The 17,035-nt window shown below is 45.9% G+C and overlaps 1 protein-coding gene across 4 annotated transcripts in view; it reads left to right on the plus strand.

Moving 5' to 3' along the window:
- The window catches only part of VSTM5 (V-set and transmembrane domain containing 5), a 38,810-nt gene that overhangs the window by 14,753 nt on the left and 7,022 nt on the right, over nucleotides 1-17,035 (plus strand). The window contains exons 1-4 of one of the 4 annotated variants that reach the window (XR_012800322.1): nucleotides 9,620-10,008; nucleotides 12,763-13,089; nucleotides 13,181-13,318; nucleotides 15,402-15,519. Coding sequence is in view for 2 of the 4 variants with exons in the window: in XM_075593450.1 (XP_075449565.1) it covers nucleotides 12,763-13,089; nucleotides 13,181-13,318 (465 nt within the window). In the remaining 2 variants the exon portion in view is untranslated. Of the gene's footprint in view, nucleotides 1-9,619; nucleotides 10,009-12,762; nucleotides 13,090-13,180; nucleotides 13,319-15,401; nucleotides 15,520-17,035 lie in introns of those variants that run through there. The other 3 variants (XR_012800321.1, XM_075593450.1, XM_075593451.1) reach the window with 3 other exon arrangements.

The raw sequence follows: 17,035 nt of genomic DNA on the forward strand, positions 1-17,035 counted from the left end.
AAGACAACAAACCTGGAAGGCAAAATGGAGGAGATGACCCTGTGCCAGACCGGAGTGGAGGAGGAGATCTTTAGGCTTAAAGAAGAACTCCACCGCATCAAGGACGACATGGAGGACATAGAAGACAAAACCTGCACATACGAAATATCCCAGAGACGGTTCTTCCTGGCCTCCTCCGTCCTTACATTATAGACTTATTGAAGTCAATATGTGACCCCTTGGATGACAGGGATCTGGAAATAGACCGGGCCCACAGGGCGTTGGGCCCACGCTCGGAGGACCCTAACAGAAGACGTGAAGAAGACGTCATCGTAAGGATGCACAGTTACACCACGAAAGAAAAAATAATTACGGCCTGCAGAGGAAGAGATTCACTTACCTTCATGGATGAGTCCCTTCAAATCTTCAGCGACCTGTCCAGAATAACTGTGATCCGAAGAAGGGAAATGAAACCCTGACTACCTTCCTCCGCGAGAACGACATCAAATATCGCTGGGGGTTCCCTTTTAAACTTACAGCAAGCCACAGAGGAAAATATCTTACGATAAGGTTCCCTGAGGACATGGCTCCCTACGTGCGGGCCCTGGGCGTGACCCCACCGTCCTCATGACCGTGTGACACCCCGCAGACATTAGCGCAGAGGGACGAGCCAGACGACGGTGCCGCCGGACCAGCACGAAGAATAGCAACAGCACACCAGGCGACGAGCAGGCGTTGAACAGGCAGCAAGGGTTTTTTACACATTCACCACTCACACCTCTTCCGTTCCGAACGACACCCCTCACAACAGTTGCTGAGTCTCCCGGAACACGAGCTGACTCACCTTGGGATGCGACTATGCTGCTGCGAAGACCCCGTGACGGAGGGAACTCCCCGAGAGGAGACCAGCACCTGTCCCGGCGGAAGGGAAGTACAGTTGGGCTCCGTGTCGCCCGGTACAGGATGTTGTGGTCCCTTGTCCCGCCCAGCTGGGTTTGTCTGAATGCTAGACCAATGGATCGGAGGATGTTATGGTTCAAATAATCTGGGCTTCATTTGGTTTGGTGGGGTGGGGTGGGGGGGGGAGACGAAGATTCTTTTCATTCAGCAGCAGTTCCATAACTGTGAGTACTCCCCCCCCCTTCCCTTCTCGGCATGGGAGTCCTGGTGCGTAAATTCTGGCGCCGAACAGTCAGGTCTGTTCCTAGTTTGAACCTAGAGCCCTGCTGGGGTAATATCCTAAAACCCCCGTAAGAGCCACTGAAAAAGCCCTTAAAAATGTATAGATGTCTGCTAATAACAGGTAACAATCCTGGTCTATTCCTCCCCCCCCTTCCCACCCCCCACCCCTCCCCACCCCCACCTCTCCCCCCCTCCTTCCCACCCCCACCTCTTCCCTCCCCCTTCCCACCCCCACCTCTTCCCTCCCCCCTTCCCACCCCCACCTCTTCCCTCCTCCCTTCCCACCCCCACCTCTCCCCCCCACCTCTCCCCCCCCTTCCCACCACCACCTCTCTCCCCCCCTCCCACCCCCACCTCTCCCCCCCCTTCCCACCCCCACCTCTCCCCCCCCTTCTCACCCCCACCTCTCCCCCCCCTTCCCACCCCCACCTCTCCCCCCCTTCCCACCCCCACCTCTCCCCCCCCTTCCCACCCCCACCTCTCCCCCCCTTCCCACCCCTACCTCTCCCCCCGCCTTCCCACCCCTACCTCTCCCCCCCCTTCCCACCCCTACCTCTCCCCCCTACCGCCGCTATAGGCTTTCAATGGAGCAACTCCGCCGTTGAAGTCAATGGGCTTTGCCGCTATAGTCTTTCAATGGGGCAACTCCTCCATTGAAGTCTATGGGCTCCCCCGCTATAGACTTTCAATGGAGCAAGTCCGCCATTGAAGTCTATAGGAAAACCACAATTCTTTACATTTGCCCACACTCCATCTGGTTGTTCGGAGAGGGCTGGAAATGGCCATGCAGTCATGCCAGAACCGTGACTACATGCGACCCAAATCCCAGCCCTCTGGTCCTTACAGAACCGGAGATATGGACTTACACATTTTACAGTTTTGAACTTAGCCGTTTTAACGCCACGCGGCTTTTCCCCCATTGGAATCAATGGCCGGTGCCACCATAGGAAATGCATGGGCGAGCGCCGCCATGGGATTCAATGGGGCCTCCGCTCCGCCATTAGAGCCAATGGCGCGACCCTCCTGCTGAGCTCGACTCTTTACGGGGGTACCTCATTCTCGGACCCAGTGGTGGTCGTGTGTGGGGATTCCTAGGGGCTAGGGCAAAAATAATTTTATTTCTGGGTGCCCTAGAACCTAAGGTTCCCACGTCAATTGTAGTTGACCTTGAACTAGTATTGATAAAAGCTCTTTTTAAAGACATTGTATCCGCTTCTGCGGTCTGTGGTGTGGATGGCTGCCAACCCGTTCCTGGAGGTTGGCGTCGAGGAATCCCCATTGAAATGGATGGCTCCATTGACTTACAATGGGGTACCGCCGCTCCTCTTCTCGGGCGCCACCTGCAGGTCTTCTACGAAAAAAGGCCCAAATCACCGGAATCTCCATAAGGTTGCATGGGGCTGCAATGGCGACCTATGGAGAGCTGCAAAATGGAGCCTGAAAAGGCAGGAAAATGGAACAAAGGGCTATAAACACTGAGTTAACCTTTACCCTTTCCCTCCCGCATCAATCCCAGTGTATGTGTTGTGCAAACCCTGGAATGGGAACAATACACATTTACAGGGGAATATACCTTTGGTTGCTGAAGCAGGGTAAAAACACATTACTGGACTGCAGTCCAGTTAACCCCTTGCTCCCCAAGTGAGAGCAGGGGTGGCCAAATGGGGTATAACCCGTTTAATACCGGGCCAAACCCCCTCTCCCATGACATCAAGTTCCTGCAAATTCGACACTTTCTACAAAAACTGTCCCCCACTTTAGAATTCCCACCTCTTACAAAGTTTGAAAAACTATGTCAGGAGGACACACACCAAAAAGGTCTTCTATCTCAAATTTACGCTGAATTGGAGAAACCAGCGAATCCCACTACACATGATTATATGCTCAAATGGGCAGCGGAATTAAATATAGACATAGACAGAGGACTGCGAAGAAATATGGGACTCGGCATCGGGAACTTCCGTATGTACCACGACCAAGGATAACATATATAAGATAATGTTCCACTGGTACCTCACACCAGTGAGATTGAAACAAATCTACCCTATGGCTTCTGATCTATGCTGGAGAGGCTGTGGACAAAAAGGGGACATGGCCCACATTTGGTGGTTATGCCCAGGAATTCAGAAATATTGGCTCACAATTCAAAACCTAATAAAAGAGGTCCCAGACCTCACAATCCCTATAGATCCACTGACCTACATACTGGGCAGACCTAGAGAGGAAATTGATCGCCCAGTATGGAAATTAATCTCCATCTTAACAGCAGCAAGATGTTCAGTGGTGGCCTCATGGAAGAAAATATCTCCCCCCACAAAACAATCTGTGAAAAAGAGATTGAACGAGGTGATGTTAATGGAAAAACTGACAGCATTTCTCAACCACTCGACGGAGAGGTTCTATAAAATATGGGAGCCCTGGCTGACCCACTAAACGTGTCAACTATATTCTCTCCCCAATAAAGTTAACCAAGATTGACCACCGGACGGAAGCGGCAAGGCGCCGCCGGGAAAGGGAAGGGGATTCCCCCCCCCCCCCATCTCCCCTACCCACCCCACCCCTCCCTTCCCTTTTCCCTCCCCTCCCACTGTTTACTCTTCTCCTTTTTTCTTTTTCTCCTTCTCTCTCAGATCTAAGTCTAGAGATCATTGTGCGACCCTGGAGGTCCTCCACATTCCTGTGTGGTTATTCAGTGCACCTTCCCCCTCCCCGCCTCCTTCCCCCCCCCCCCCCCCATCTGTTAAAAAAGAAAAAAATAATTATCACTGTATTAGGCCATTATCACTTTGAAATGTTTGTTATGTGATGTATAAATGCCTAATAAAAATGTTTGAAAAAAAAAAAAAAAGCGAGGAGAAGAATGGAGTGTGAGATGCGGGTTTTGATCAGAAGCCAGGAGAGGGATTTCATGAGGGGAGATGCTGAGACAGATCTAGGAAAGTGTAGAGTGATTCTGGCAGCACTGTTTAGGATAGATTGTAGGGGAGACAGGTGAGAGGCAGGAAGGCCGGACAGCAGGAGGTTACAGTAATCAAGACGGGAGAGAATGAGGGCCTGAGTCAGAGTTTTAGCAGTCGAGCAACAGAGGAAAGGGCGTATCTTTGTTATATTGCGGAGGAAAAAACGACAGGTTTTAGATATGTTTTGAATGTGAGGGGCGAATGTGAGAGAGGAGTCGAGTGTGACCCCTAGGCAGCGTGCTTGGGCTACTGGGTGAATGATTGTAGTTCCAACAGTAATGTGGAAGGAGGTAGTAGGGCCAGGTTTGGGAGGAAGTATGAGGAGCTCTGTTTTAGCCATGTTGAGTTTAAGGCGGCAGAGGGCCATCCAGGATGATATAGCAGAGAGACATTCAGAAACTTTGGTTTGTACAGCAGGTGTAAGGTCGGGTGAGATTAACTTTGTGCCTAGACTCAAGTGATGACTGTACTCTATTGTAGTTCTTTGAGCATTTCGCAGTGATGTGTGTTGTAGTTGCATTGGAGAACAAAACGGCATATTGAATTGTAGAGGGTGTCAAGTGTGCTAAGGTGGGTTTGGGGTGCCGAGCCGTATACTATGTCCCCATAGTCGTTAATTGGCATTAGCATCTGCTGTGCGATACGCTTTCTGACCAGGAGACTTAAGGAGGATTTGTTCCTGTAAAGTACACCTAGTACACCAGTGTTTAAACACAGTTTGTTTTGGGAAATCTAATTTTCAAGTCTCAAAAAGTCAGACTGAAGTATGTGTTCAAGGTTGGAGAGGCTAAGGCCGCGCTTATAGTGCCGGCGATGTCGGCCAAAAACAAATACATTGCCGCCGCTGCGTGCGCTTATAGTGCACGCGACGGCGACAAGCGACGGAGCGACGGAGCGACGATGCCGTCGCGAAAATCTGAAGTTGGCAACATTTGATTTTTCAAGGGGCGTCGCGTCACGTGATGGCCCTTGAACAAATCAAATTGCTGGAATCCCGCGACCCCGCCGCCCGGCGAAACATAACAGGCTAGGGCTATGTGCATATAAGATTGTGTCATCTGTATACATGTGCATTGAAGCTTCCTTACAAGCTGTAGGAAGATCATTGATGAACACTGAGAAGAGTAGGGGCCCCAGAATAGAGCCTTGCAGGACACCACAGGTAATATCCAAGGGGTGGGAGTTAGAGCCTGAGATGGACACATTTTGGGATCGACCTGAAAGGTAGGAATGAAACCAGTTTAAAGCATGCTTCCCTATTCCAGAGCTCTGGATTTTGTTACGCACTAATACACAGGGATAAAAAAAAAATAACAAGGTAAGTACTATAATGTAGTATATATAGTCATATAGTAGTGAATGGGGTTAACTTGATATAATGTTGTCTTTGTGAATGTACTGTGCCATGATTGATGGTGCAGTATATGACGTAGGGAATATGGTTAATTTTAAAAGCCTTATTCCCAGATAAATGGCAGATATTCATTGTACTGAATGATCATGGTTCTTAATATTATCAGGTTTCTGGTTGATCATATGTGTAGATCAATAGTAGCTAGGAGGCCTAGCCAAGATATATGAATACAGAGTATTAGAGAAATACTAATACAAATACCCTTATTTGGTAACAAGCCTGGTAGATATTAATACAGCTATCAGTTGCTGACAATCAAAGCGCTAGATAAAGGGAGTGAAAATGAAGCCCTCGTTGAGCCCCTTCGGTGATAGAGTTTCCAGGGTATAAATCCAGCGGGCTTCTTTTCTGAGTAGTTCTGTATACCAATCCCCCCATCTTATACCTGGTGAGTATTGGTCTATGCCAATGAACTGTAACGCTTTTACATTACCATTATGGCATTGGTTCACATGAACGACACTTGTTCAGTGGGGAAAGGCAGAGTACTAGGTCCGGAGATCAATGGCTGTCCTCCGGGATGCCACTTGTTCTCCAAGATCTACGGGCGCCTGCCCAGCGGGTGGCATTGGGACATCTGGGGGGAGGTGTGTCAGGCTTGTACAGAAGGTCCTCCAAAACCATGAAGTGAATTGCACCCCTCTGTCAGATATGATTTCATCTGGAGCCCCGTGAAGACGGAATACCTATTTCAAGATCAACTTGGCTGTCTGGTCTGCTGCAGGGAGATTCTGTGCAGCAATGAAGTGAGCCATTTTTGTAAGTCGATCCACTACTACTGTAAGTCAATGTCCACTTGATCTGGGTGCATCAACAATAAAATCCATTGATATGGAACCCCAAGGACGAGTAGGAATCGGTAGAGGCTGCAGCAAACCCACAGGGGATGCTCGAGAAGTCTTGGTCCTAGCACAGGTCTCACAGGAGAGGATATAGTCTTTAACATCTTGGGATAATTTGGGCCACCAGAAAGAGCAGGATTACAGTTCCTGTGTCTTGAGGACACCTGGGTGACCAGCAGGTCGGGAGTCGTGCATTAATTGAAGCACTTCTAATCTTACCTCCTTAGGAACGAACATTCAGTCCTTACAGTTCCACAGACCATCACGTAGAAATCATTCAGCCTCTGGTGAAGGTTTATTAAGAAAAGAGTCATTTGAGTATGCACCCTTAATTCGTGCAAGGAGATTGGCTGAAAACGTAACGCCCAGAAAATGTTTATTTGGTAGAATAGTTTCTTCCTGCTCCTTATCTGAACAAGGATTAGGCAATAACCGGGACAAGGCGTCGTCCTTCCTATTCTTGGAGCCGGGGCGGTATGAGATGTGGAAGTGAAAACTTGCGAAGATTAGAGCCCACCTGGCTTGTCGAGCTGACAGTCTTTTTGCAGATCGAATGAATTCTAAGTTCTTGTGATCTGTAAAGACAGTAACCAATGATTGGCCCCCTCAAGTAAATGTCTCCACTCTGAGAATTAGGCTTTTATAGCCAAAAGTTCATTGTTTCCGATGTCATTTCTTTCTGCTGTTGAAATTTGGAACGAATAGAAAGCGCATGGATGAAGGAGCATTTTCGGTCCAATTCTTTGTGAAATAATGGCACCAACAGCGGAGTCGGATGCATCCACTTCCATGACGAATGGTAGTTCTGGATTTGGATGAATGAGGATAGGAGCAGAGGTGAAAAGTGATTTCAACCGTTCAAATGCTGCATCTGCTTCAGGAGACCATTTGAAGGAAAATTCTTTCTGTGCGAGTCAGGTGATTGGGGAAATAATGCCAGAGAAGTTTTTAATAAAACGTCTATAGAAGTTAGCAAAGCCCACAGATCTTTAAATGTCCTTCTCATTTCGAGCAATTGGCCATTACACCACAGCTTGAATCTTGCCAGGGTCCATACTCAATCCCTCAGGGGAGATGACATAACCAAGAAATAGCATGCTGTTTTTTTTCAAAATCCATTTTTCTAATGTAATGTACAATTTGTGCTTTCAGAGATTCTCTAGGACAATCTGGACATGTTTCTGATGAGCCATGATGTTATCTGAGTAGGACATCATCCAGGTATGGCACTACGAATTGGTCCAGTAACTCACAGAGAACATCATTAATTAAATGCTGGAAAGTAGCAGGAGCATTACAGAGTCCAAAAGGCATCACCAGGTATTCATAGTGTCCATAACGGGTTCGGCTGTCTTCCACTCATCAGCGGGTCGGATGCGGACCACATTATACACCCCTCGGAGATCTAATTTGGTAAAGATCTTGCCTGACCGTATTATTTCCAATAGTTTGGGAATCAGAGGTAAAGGATACCTGTTCTTCACTGTGATCTTATTTAGTCCCAGATAGTCAATGCAGGGATGTAAAGAACCGTCTTTCTTTCCCACGAAGAAGAGAGCAGCACCTGCCGGGAAGTAGAGGGTCGGATGAAACCCTTCGACAGGTTCTCCTGCAGGTGGTCATTGAGAACCTTCAATTCTGTTTCTGAGAGGGAATAGATTCTCCTGAAAAGAATGGCAGCACCCGGTAAAAGTTCAATGGGGCTGTCGTAAGAACGATGTGGGGGAAGCCATCCGCGTTCTTGTCACACACATCCAAAAACTCAGAGTATGGAGTTGTCAGTAGACTTTCTTGAGACGAAGAAATCTTATGTATTCCCACACACTCTGGTGTAGACGTTTTATGTAGGCAGGCTACATGGCAGTGCTTCGAGGGAAACCTGAGTATCTTGGTCTTCCAGTCAATTAGTGGGTTGTAGATCATGAGCCATGGAATTCTCAGATTCACGGGAAATAAGGGTGAAGGAATAAAACTAAATTAAATCTTCTCCTGATGATTGGGCTCTATGATTAGTTTTAAATTGTGAGGATCTGTGAGAATCACCACCCTCGGCGAGCCTCCTGTCTGCCTCGCTCTGCGATCGGGTGCTCCGCTGCCCCCTCTCCCTGCAGTGCACTACCGGATCCATCCTCCTCCAACCGCCGGACTACGGGCATGCTCGTCACATGCAGACATAAATACAGAGTCACCTGGTCCCACCTCTAGGTTGTGCCCGCGCGGGGGTGTCATCAGCACGCCGCGCGCTCAGTTACCGAGCACTCAACAAGTGCATGCTCCGCATCATCAACCCGCAGCTGCTATACATCTCTCACCTGTCTCCTGCGTGACTGCAACCAATCACAGCCTGCGCTGACGGTTGGCGCCTCTGCTCTGCTCCTCACTCATTGGCTCTCCTACCTGTTATATGCTCAGCCGGCCCACTGGCTCATTGGCTGAGCATAACCCTTTATCATTTCAGTGTTCACCGCTCTCCTTGTTCCTGCTGCCTTGCGCTTCTGTTCCTTGATCTCTGTTCCTGACCCGGCTATCCCTTGGACTCTGCTCTTCTGTACTCCTGACCCGGGCTACCATCGACAATCCGCACCGCTCCAACCAAGACCTCGGCATACATACCACGACTATTCTCATCTCTCCAACCCTGACCTCGGATAATAGTACCTGCACCGATCCGTACCTCTCCAATCCAGACCGCGGCAAGTATCTCAACTATCCGTGCCTCTCTAACCCCGACCCGGCTACCTCGACGAATCCAGACATGCCCACACAGCTGTGGGTTGGTATTTATCTAATCCCCACCTCGGCACCGTGGTCCCGCCTTGTTTGTGGTGAGAACTCTGTGACAGTATGCTCAGCCCTACAAACATGGACCTCGCCAAGGTGGGGCGAGACTTGAGCACACATACCGACATGTTCTCCAAGATAGAAAAATACCTAGAATAGAACGACCGACGCATGGACCTATTACAGCAAAATCTCTTGTCTCTCACTGTCCAGGGGCAAGCTCCTCCTTCTAGTCCCGTTTCTTCAGGTCCTTCCGCTACTATGTCATCCCTTATGTCATTGACTACGACATCTGAACCCCGACTCCCGACGCCCAACCGCTATGCTGGAGATCCGCATGGATGTCGAGGGTTCTTGAACCAATGCTTCATCCAGTTCGAAATAATGCCCCCTTGTTTTTCTTCTCAAAGATCCAAAGTGACGTATATTATTTCACTAATCACTGAGGACGCTCAGGCCTGGGCTTCCCAAATCTGGGAACAAAGATCGGACCTAACGCAAGACATCGGACAATTCGCCAGGGAATTCCGCAGAGTCTTTGACACACCTAGTCGCAAGGTAACTTATGCTTCCTCTCTTTTTCACATTTCCCAGGGAAACCGTCCAATCGCCAGATATACTCTAAAGTTTCGGACCATTGCTGCGGAGACTGGTTGGAATAACAAGATGTTGTCATCTGCATTCTGGCAGGGTCTCTCCGAGACACTAAATGAATGATGAACTCGTGGCACGAGCGTCCAGCTGACCTTGAGGAACTTATCGCCTTCTGTATCCGCGTAGACCAAAGGTTGCAAGAAAGGAGGTCCGAACGATCCCGTCATCACCAACTCACAATCTTCTCTCCACTTCGGTACGTCAGAATCTTCTCATTTCGATTCTTGTGAACCCATGCAACTAGGTGGTAACAAATTATCTTCCACTGAGAAGCAACGTCGATGCAGCGCTGGCCTCTGCTTCCATTGTGGCAATCCCGGACACCATGCACTCCATTGTCCCCACAAGTCGGGAAAAGCCAACTCCCAATGAGTTTGAAGCAGAGGAGCCTGGTTCAATTTCTGGTGTTGGCTCCTTCTGACTTTGGGCAAGTCACTTTACCTCCCTTTTCCGTAGGCACCAAAAACATAGATTCGTGAGCTCTGTGGGGACTGTGTCTGTAAAAATTCCTATGTGCTGCGTATTACATGCTGTATTTTAAATGTGAAGCACTTCAAGTCCCATTGGGAGACAAGCGCTGAAATAAAGTTATTAAGCCAAGGATTGCTCAATGACGCAATCTAACACTAGTTAGAGCAATATAAACAATTAGCTTCATTGGATCATAATAACATACAAGAAGTCCTTCCACGCATTTCGCACCAAAAAGCACTTTCTCAAAATCAACCTTTTCTCAAAGTCTGGGAATCTCTATTTATATGAGTTACAAAATACCCATCATAAAAAAAAAACACTTTTTGACAGAAGAAACATTTATTTTGTCAGATGTACTTGTAATTTTTTTGCAGAGTAGAAAGTACTATAAGAACGTTTTCGGTCACCAGTTTCCACAGCAATCTATATTTCATATAAATATATATGTGGTCTTCCTCAAAATAACAAATGAGATTTCCACAGGATAATAATAAGACAGGGGTGCGCAAACCTTTTGCCTTGCGCCCCTGCCTGCACCCCCCTTACCTTGTCTGAAGCGTCAAATGACGCCACGGGGTAATGTGACGTCACATGACCCCGCTGCACCATTTCACGCCATGTTTCCATGCCTTGGGAAAGAGCGTGGGCCTCTGTAACCACTGTGCCCCCCCCAAAAAACATCTTCCGCCTCCCAGTTTGCGCACCCCTGGAATAAGACAAACATCTTTATTAGATTGAGAAACAATTGAATTGTCAAAGGTCTGTGTTATGAGCATGGTATTTCCACATCAACTATCAATGCTATTACTACTAGGTCAAATGTCACAATCATAGGATCTAAAGATCTGGATATCATCCAAAAACTGTATTTTGGTATATGTTTACATGGGAATTGATGGATCTAATTTATTTTAAGTAACTTTGGACTACATAACAACATTTGTTTTTGTTGCTAACACAAGACAGAACAATGTACATTGCTGCACAACAGGTCTTTCTTTCACTTAAAATGACACCGCTTGCCCGTTATTTATTCCTGGTAGCTTTGTTTAGAAGATTGATTAGTTGTTTTATTCTTTTCCTGTAGAAAGCAAACAAGATGGCAATTCTTCATTCCGATCATAACATAAACGTGAGACTGCCTGTTACAAATAGCTCTATATCTGAAGCTTATGTGGACGTTGGTTTGCTATTAGTGGATGCTGGTGACCCATTAACCCAAAACCCTTTAAGCCTTATTCTGAATATGTCGAATGACCCCTGAGGTTGTTTTTGTGCTAAACATCTCCATCCAAGTCTCATCGGCAGAAATGGCCTGGAACAGCTGTGTCTACGTCAACTATACACACTGCTCAGTTCTAAGATATATTTGATATTTTGGTACTTTAAGAAACTGCTGGCACCACTATTTATAAACCCCATTTTCTGTATCTATGTGCCATTTTCCATTGATAAAATACCAATCCCTCTAAGGGCATGGATATAAATGGCTGCCAGAGATTGCCATACGAATCGCAGAAGCCAAACAAAAAAGAAAGTGTCAAATCTTTCATATTGAACATATATTTTCATGGAAAAGAAAAAAGGCCTATGCTTAGAAACCGTAAGAATATGGACTTGGTATCAAATGCATTTTCTTGCGGATTGAAGCTTAGGCTGCGTCCCTACTAGCGCCGAGCAGGCGGCGCTTGTGGCGGTTACGTACATATATAGATACTGTATATGTAAGTGAGCGCGCGAGGGCACACACACTCAGCGCTTAGGTAAACAAAAAAATTATACTTACCAGCACGCTCAACTACCTGCAATGCCTGACCCCCCCCCCCACCCCCCACACGTACATGCAGGACACCCGGCGCTCATGCTTGGAGCGCTCTCCAAGCATGAGCGCGCTCAGCGCCAGCGGGGCCCCAGCCTAATAAAGACACCAGATAAATGTAGCAGTAATGTGCTGTTCTCCTTTTACAGTTACATGGTTTATTGGGTGAACTTTAATCCCAATTGACAATGTAAAATTGGCAATAGGATTTAGTGACACATATTATCAACTGTTTAAAGATTCCTATACTTGGAGAAAAGTGACTCCAAACAGGTTCTGTCCAGCCATTTTTTCTATTCACCTTTTCTATTCTTATGTTGGTTAGTTAAAGGCACCATAACAATAAATCAACTCTTCTTCAAAACAAAATGTGTATGTACTATTGTTCTAAAAGGGATTTTTACATTGCACATAGGGCATTAAGTGAAAGATCAGAGAGTACCAAACCCCTAGGTTTTACCAAAATGTGTCTTGGCTTTTGAGAGCTATTAAAAAAATGAACCATTTGGCGCTGAAATACGGTGGTTTGATTTTGAGTGCATTTCTAAGCTCTATAGCTGCAGACGGGCCAATATGTTTTTGGCTTGGTTTATTTTGGAAGCTGGTGGACAATTTATTGCACAGCATTTAACATGGGAGCCTCATCTTCTCTTTCAGGCAAAGGAATTATGTTATTTGTCCCAGACCCCATCATCAACACTACAGTGGCACAAAACATCTTGCTGTCAGTAGAATACTCATGCAAAGGAATACCGTCTATCCAATGGGAATACATGTCAAACTGGAGGATCCAGAGTATCGTTGGATGGAAAGCAGAGTCTGACTTCAATGTCACCAAAAGTTACAGTGATCGAGTTCACAGATATGGAAATGGCTCTATACAACTTCTGAATGTTGGAGTGAAAGACACTGGGTATTATGTGGTCACTGTAACTGAAGACATTGGTAGTACCAAGCATGGCACAATCATCTTAAATGTTCACGGTGGGTTTTTGTAAATTACTCTCCAGTTTTTCAATATTTATGTCATCTGTTAATTATTTATTTCCTTCTTCACTTCAATGTCCTCTCTCAGAAATCCTCTATGAAGACGTCTATTTCGTAGCTGTGTTTATAGCATTTCTTGCTGCGGGTTCAGCTGTTTTAATCTGCCTCATGTGGCTTTGCAACAAATGTGTACACGTTTCCCAGAAGAAAAAGCAAAGTCGAAGAGGTAACTGCATTTACTGTAGGTTTCTTGTGCTGTATATTACTATATGTTACATAATGTGCTCTAAACTGTCAACACTAAGGATGGACGGGTTTGTGAGTTTAAAATCTGAACTTCGTGAATTTGACGTTTAATTCAAACTCCGATTCGCAGTTCAAGGATTCAGTGTTTGATTCAAACTCTAAGTTTAACTTTGGAAAAGACTCAATATTATATATATATATATATATATATATATATATAATATTGAGTCTTTTCCAAAGTTCAACTTGGAGTTTGTAAATATATATATACACACACATACATAACGCTTTGGCCAAAGGGTTTAACTAAATGACCCTTTCCTATGAGAACACAATCATTTAAGTAGGCCTTAGGAACCCCCCTCCCCCCCCCCCCCCCCCCCCCATCACGCTAGGGAGATGTTTACTGCAGCAGGGCATAGATTAACCTAACACTGCCTGCGCTGCTACCAGGATTTATGTGTTAAGCAGGAAAATTAGTAGCCCAGGGTTACCTGGCTACATACTTCCCCTGGTGGAACTCTCACATCCTCGTTGAGACATCCAATTTATAGACCATTCATTAAACTGGATAACAGGGAAAAATAACTTGGAAACATTGAATACATGGGTACAGTTAGATCCTCCCTACACTGAAGATCTATACCCCTCAGTAGTAGTGCTTGGGATCAGGCTTGCAAACCTTCCTGCCCTCACCATCTGGTACAGTGACTGAATAGCAACGCTTTTGGCCCCTCTCTGAGATATAGTCAACAGTGTCCAAATAGATGTTCCTGCCTACCTTCCATATGCTCATTAGGTAGGACACCTTCTCTTCGCTGTAATAGTACGCCACTGTGCAGCGGGCAGCTAGATAATCTAACACGGCCTCTCTGAGCCATTCCTCCCTATTGGCATCTGCCTCTCTCATAAGGGGCTTAGATTTATAGATTAACCCCCATAGCTGCCAGTAGTTAGATATGGTGCAGGTGCTCCCTAGGCAGGTAATTGTAGTAAAACAACAGAGAACAGAAACCTAGTATGGGCACTCACACACCAAGTGGATGGAATGGTGTATTAGATAAAACTATAAAACGTTATTATCCGAACTAAAATAATGAGTATTAAAATGAATATTAAACGCTGTGATCCTATAAATATGAAAACTACATGAAGTGTTCTGGATCAAACATAATAGACCGCAAATGAACACTGAATTGTGTCAAGCAATAAAGAACAAGTGAATACAGTGAAACGCTGTTCAAGGTGAACCAGGATAGAACCAGTATCTATATTGTGGTGGTGGATGATAGTGTAAGAACCCTAGAACTGTGATCAGTCAAATAGCAGGTCTCAAAATTAAACCCTTGCCAGTTCTGCCACTGTGGAAACATATACAACTGTACAGTATAGTAAAAGGATCCCTCTCCTAACTAGTGTAGGGAGTACAGCACACAGGGCAGAATAAGAGTAAAGGGTTACACTGCTATTAAGTGCAAGTACCTATAGTCCAGAGTACTAAATAGCGTCTCCGCTCCTCTGGGTGAAATACCCAAACGTGGATAGGATCTAAAACCAGGGACATATAGTACTGATCCCGAACACCCTAATTAGTATTGATGTATTAGACTATATAGCCCCACCCTGTACACTCTGTAGGAAAACGAGCTGACTCAGTGTGGAGTCTACTCGTGTACCTCCAGAAAACAAACCTCCAGAGGTAATGCTGCTATGTGAGCAATAAATGTAGATCTCAACCAACAATAATAAATATATTGAGGTAAGTGAAGCACTGATCTGACACCAGCTCTGTTGTCAGGGCTGATCAATAAAGGATCAGTTCTAAGATGGAGGTGGGCAAGTAACCGAACCTTGCCAGATGTAGGAGGACAGCACACAGGGCAGGGTGGGGTGTAAAGGGTCAATAACTAAAGTCCAGGGTATGATATAATAGCTCGGCTCATCAATGTATAGGAACCCTACAGGTAGATAGGACCTAGAGCCAGGGACATATAGTGCTGGTCCCGAACAAGCTAATAGTATGATGTATTATACTATATAACACCACCATTAACACTACGCAGGAAAACGAGCTGACTCAGTGTGGAGTCCACTCGTGTACCTCCAGAAGAACAAACTCAAGGAGTGGTAATGCTAAGTGAGCAATAGTGGTGACTCCAAACCAAGGTGATTAATGTTATGGTAAGTAAAGCACTGATCCGACACCAGCTCTGTTGTCAGGGCTGATCAATAAAGGATCAGTACTACGGTGGAGGTAAATCAATAAATGAGCATAGTTAGGGTGCGCAAATGTACAGCCTACTCCTATGGAGTAAACAATTTAAGTATACTGGTTGCCTGGTTGTAAATGCTCCTTTGATCATCCGATCAGGCAATAAGGAGCAAATAACATAGGACACGCTGCATTTGCCGCCGAACACTGCCGCCAGCTGACTCGCGGTGAGGCAACAGAGTCATGCGCGTGCACCCGTATTGCTCCTTATTGTGTATACTGGGTAGCATCTTTCTCGCCCACCATAGCAATAGCACAGGGAGCACTCTCGAGTAGGTCTGGCTACGTTGATTCACCATGTGCATCTGAGGGTGCGGTAGCACTATCCGGCTACGCCCCTAGTGGTGATACAGCGATCAGTTCGTTCAGTGCCTCCTCCCCCTGGTGGATCCAGGAGTTTCAGAGGGCTCCAGCTTTCACGCCAAGCACATTTCAGGGTGCAGCTTCAGCTTTCGTGCCAAGCCCTGCACACATTTGCAAAGAAAAGCTTGCATCTTGCAAAGCTTACCATGTGGTTCTCCCGTTTTGGCGGGAACTTGTTATGGATTACAGGTATTTTCTGGCATATAACGCATAATGAATACAGGTCACAGGTACTTATATACGTAGTATCATAGTAAGGCCTAGTATAGCTTAGAGTATATTGTTGGGCGCCATAATCTGGGTTCAAATCACCTACCTCTCTTTATCAAGTGTCGCCTTATGGTGAGTTATATCCTGCTCTAAGCAGAGAACACAAACCAAGAATGTTGCACTTGAAAAAGCCTCGGCCACACCCTCACATATTATGATATATGGAGGGTATCGTGAGATTATTATTTATAAAGAAAGGGTACTCAGAGTTTGTATAAGAAAAGGTTTATCCTTTATTGTATTACAACAATATTCAGAAATATCAGAAATATCAGAACAAGCTTCTTATAAGCCAATGGCTAACAGTTACAGTATGTTACCAATCCATTCCTAACTATGCAGAGATTATAACTAGATATGCATTGTCAATACTCACAAACCAAAAGATATTACGTCAGGCCAGGTCAGCCAGTCCCAGTCTCATCTGTGTGACTTCACACTTAAGTTCGGTTCTCTTTCTCTCTCTCTCTCTGATCTAACATGGAGTCGGGCCAACCTAATATAGAGTGTATTAGTTACTGCGTACGTGTGTCACGTGTCATGTGTCCATACTCTGTGGTTTGTGACGTATGATGTTTACGATCTTAGGACTTGTATTTAGTAACCTTGGATTTCATAAGTTACTGTTCAAACCACGGCGTGTTTACCGTTATAAGTTCCCCTTTTATGTCTTTGTAACCTGTCCTAATATCCTGCCACTTCTGAGCAAAACAAGCTATTATTTCTAAGACAAGAAAAACCAGGATTTTAACAATATACTCTAAGCTATACTAGGCCTTACTATGATACTAC

Source organism: Ascaphus truei, chromosome 3, assembly GCF_040206685.1.
Source record: "Ascaphus truei isolate aAscTru1 chromosome 3, aAscTru1.hap1, whole genome shotgun sequence".
Classification (NCBI taxonomy): domain Eukaryota; kingdom Metazoa; phylum Chordata; class Amphibia; order Anura; family Ascaphidae; genus Ascaphus; species Ascaphus truei.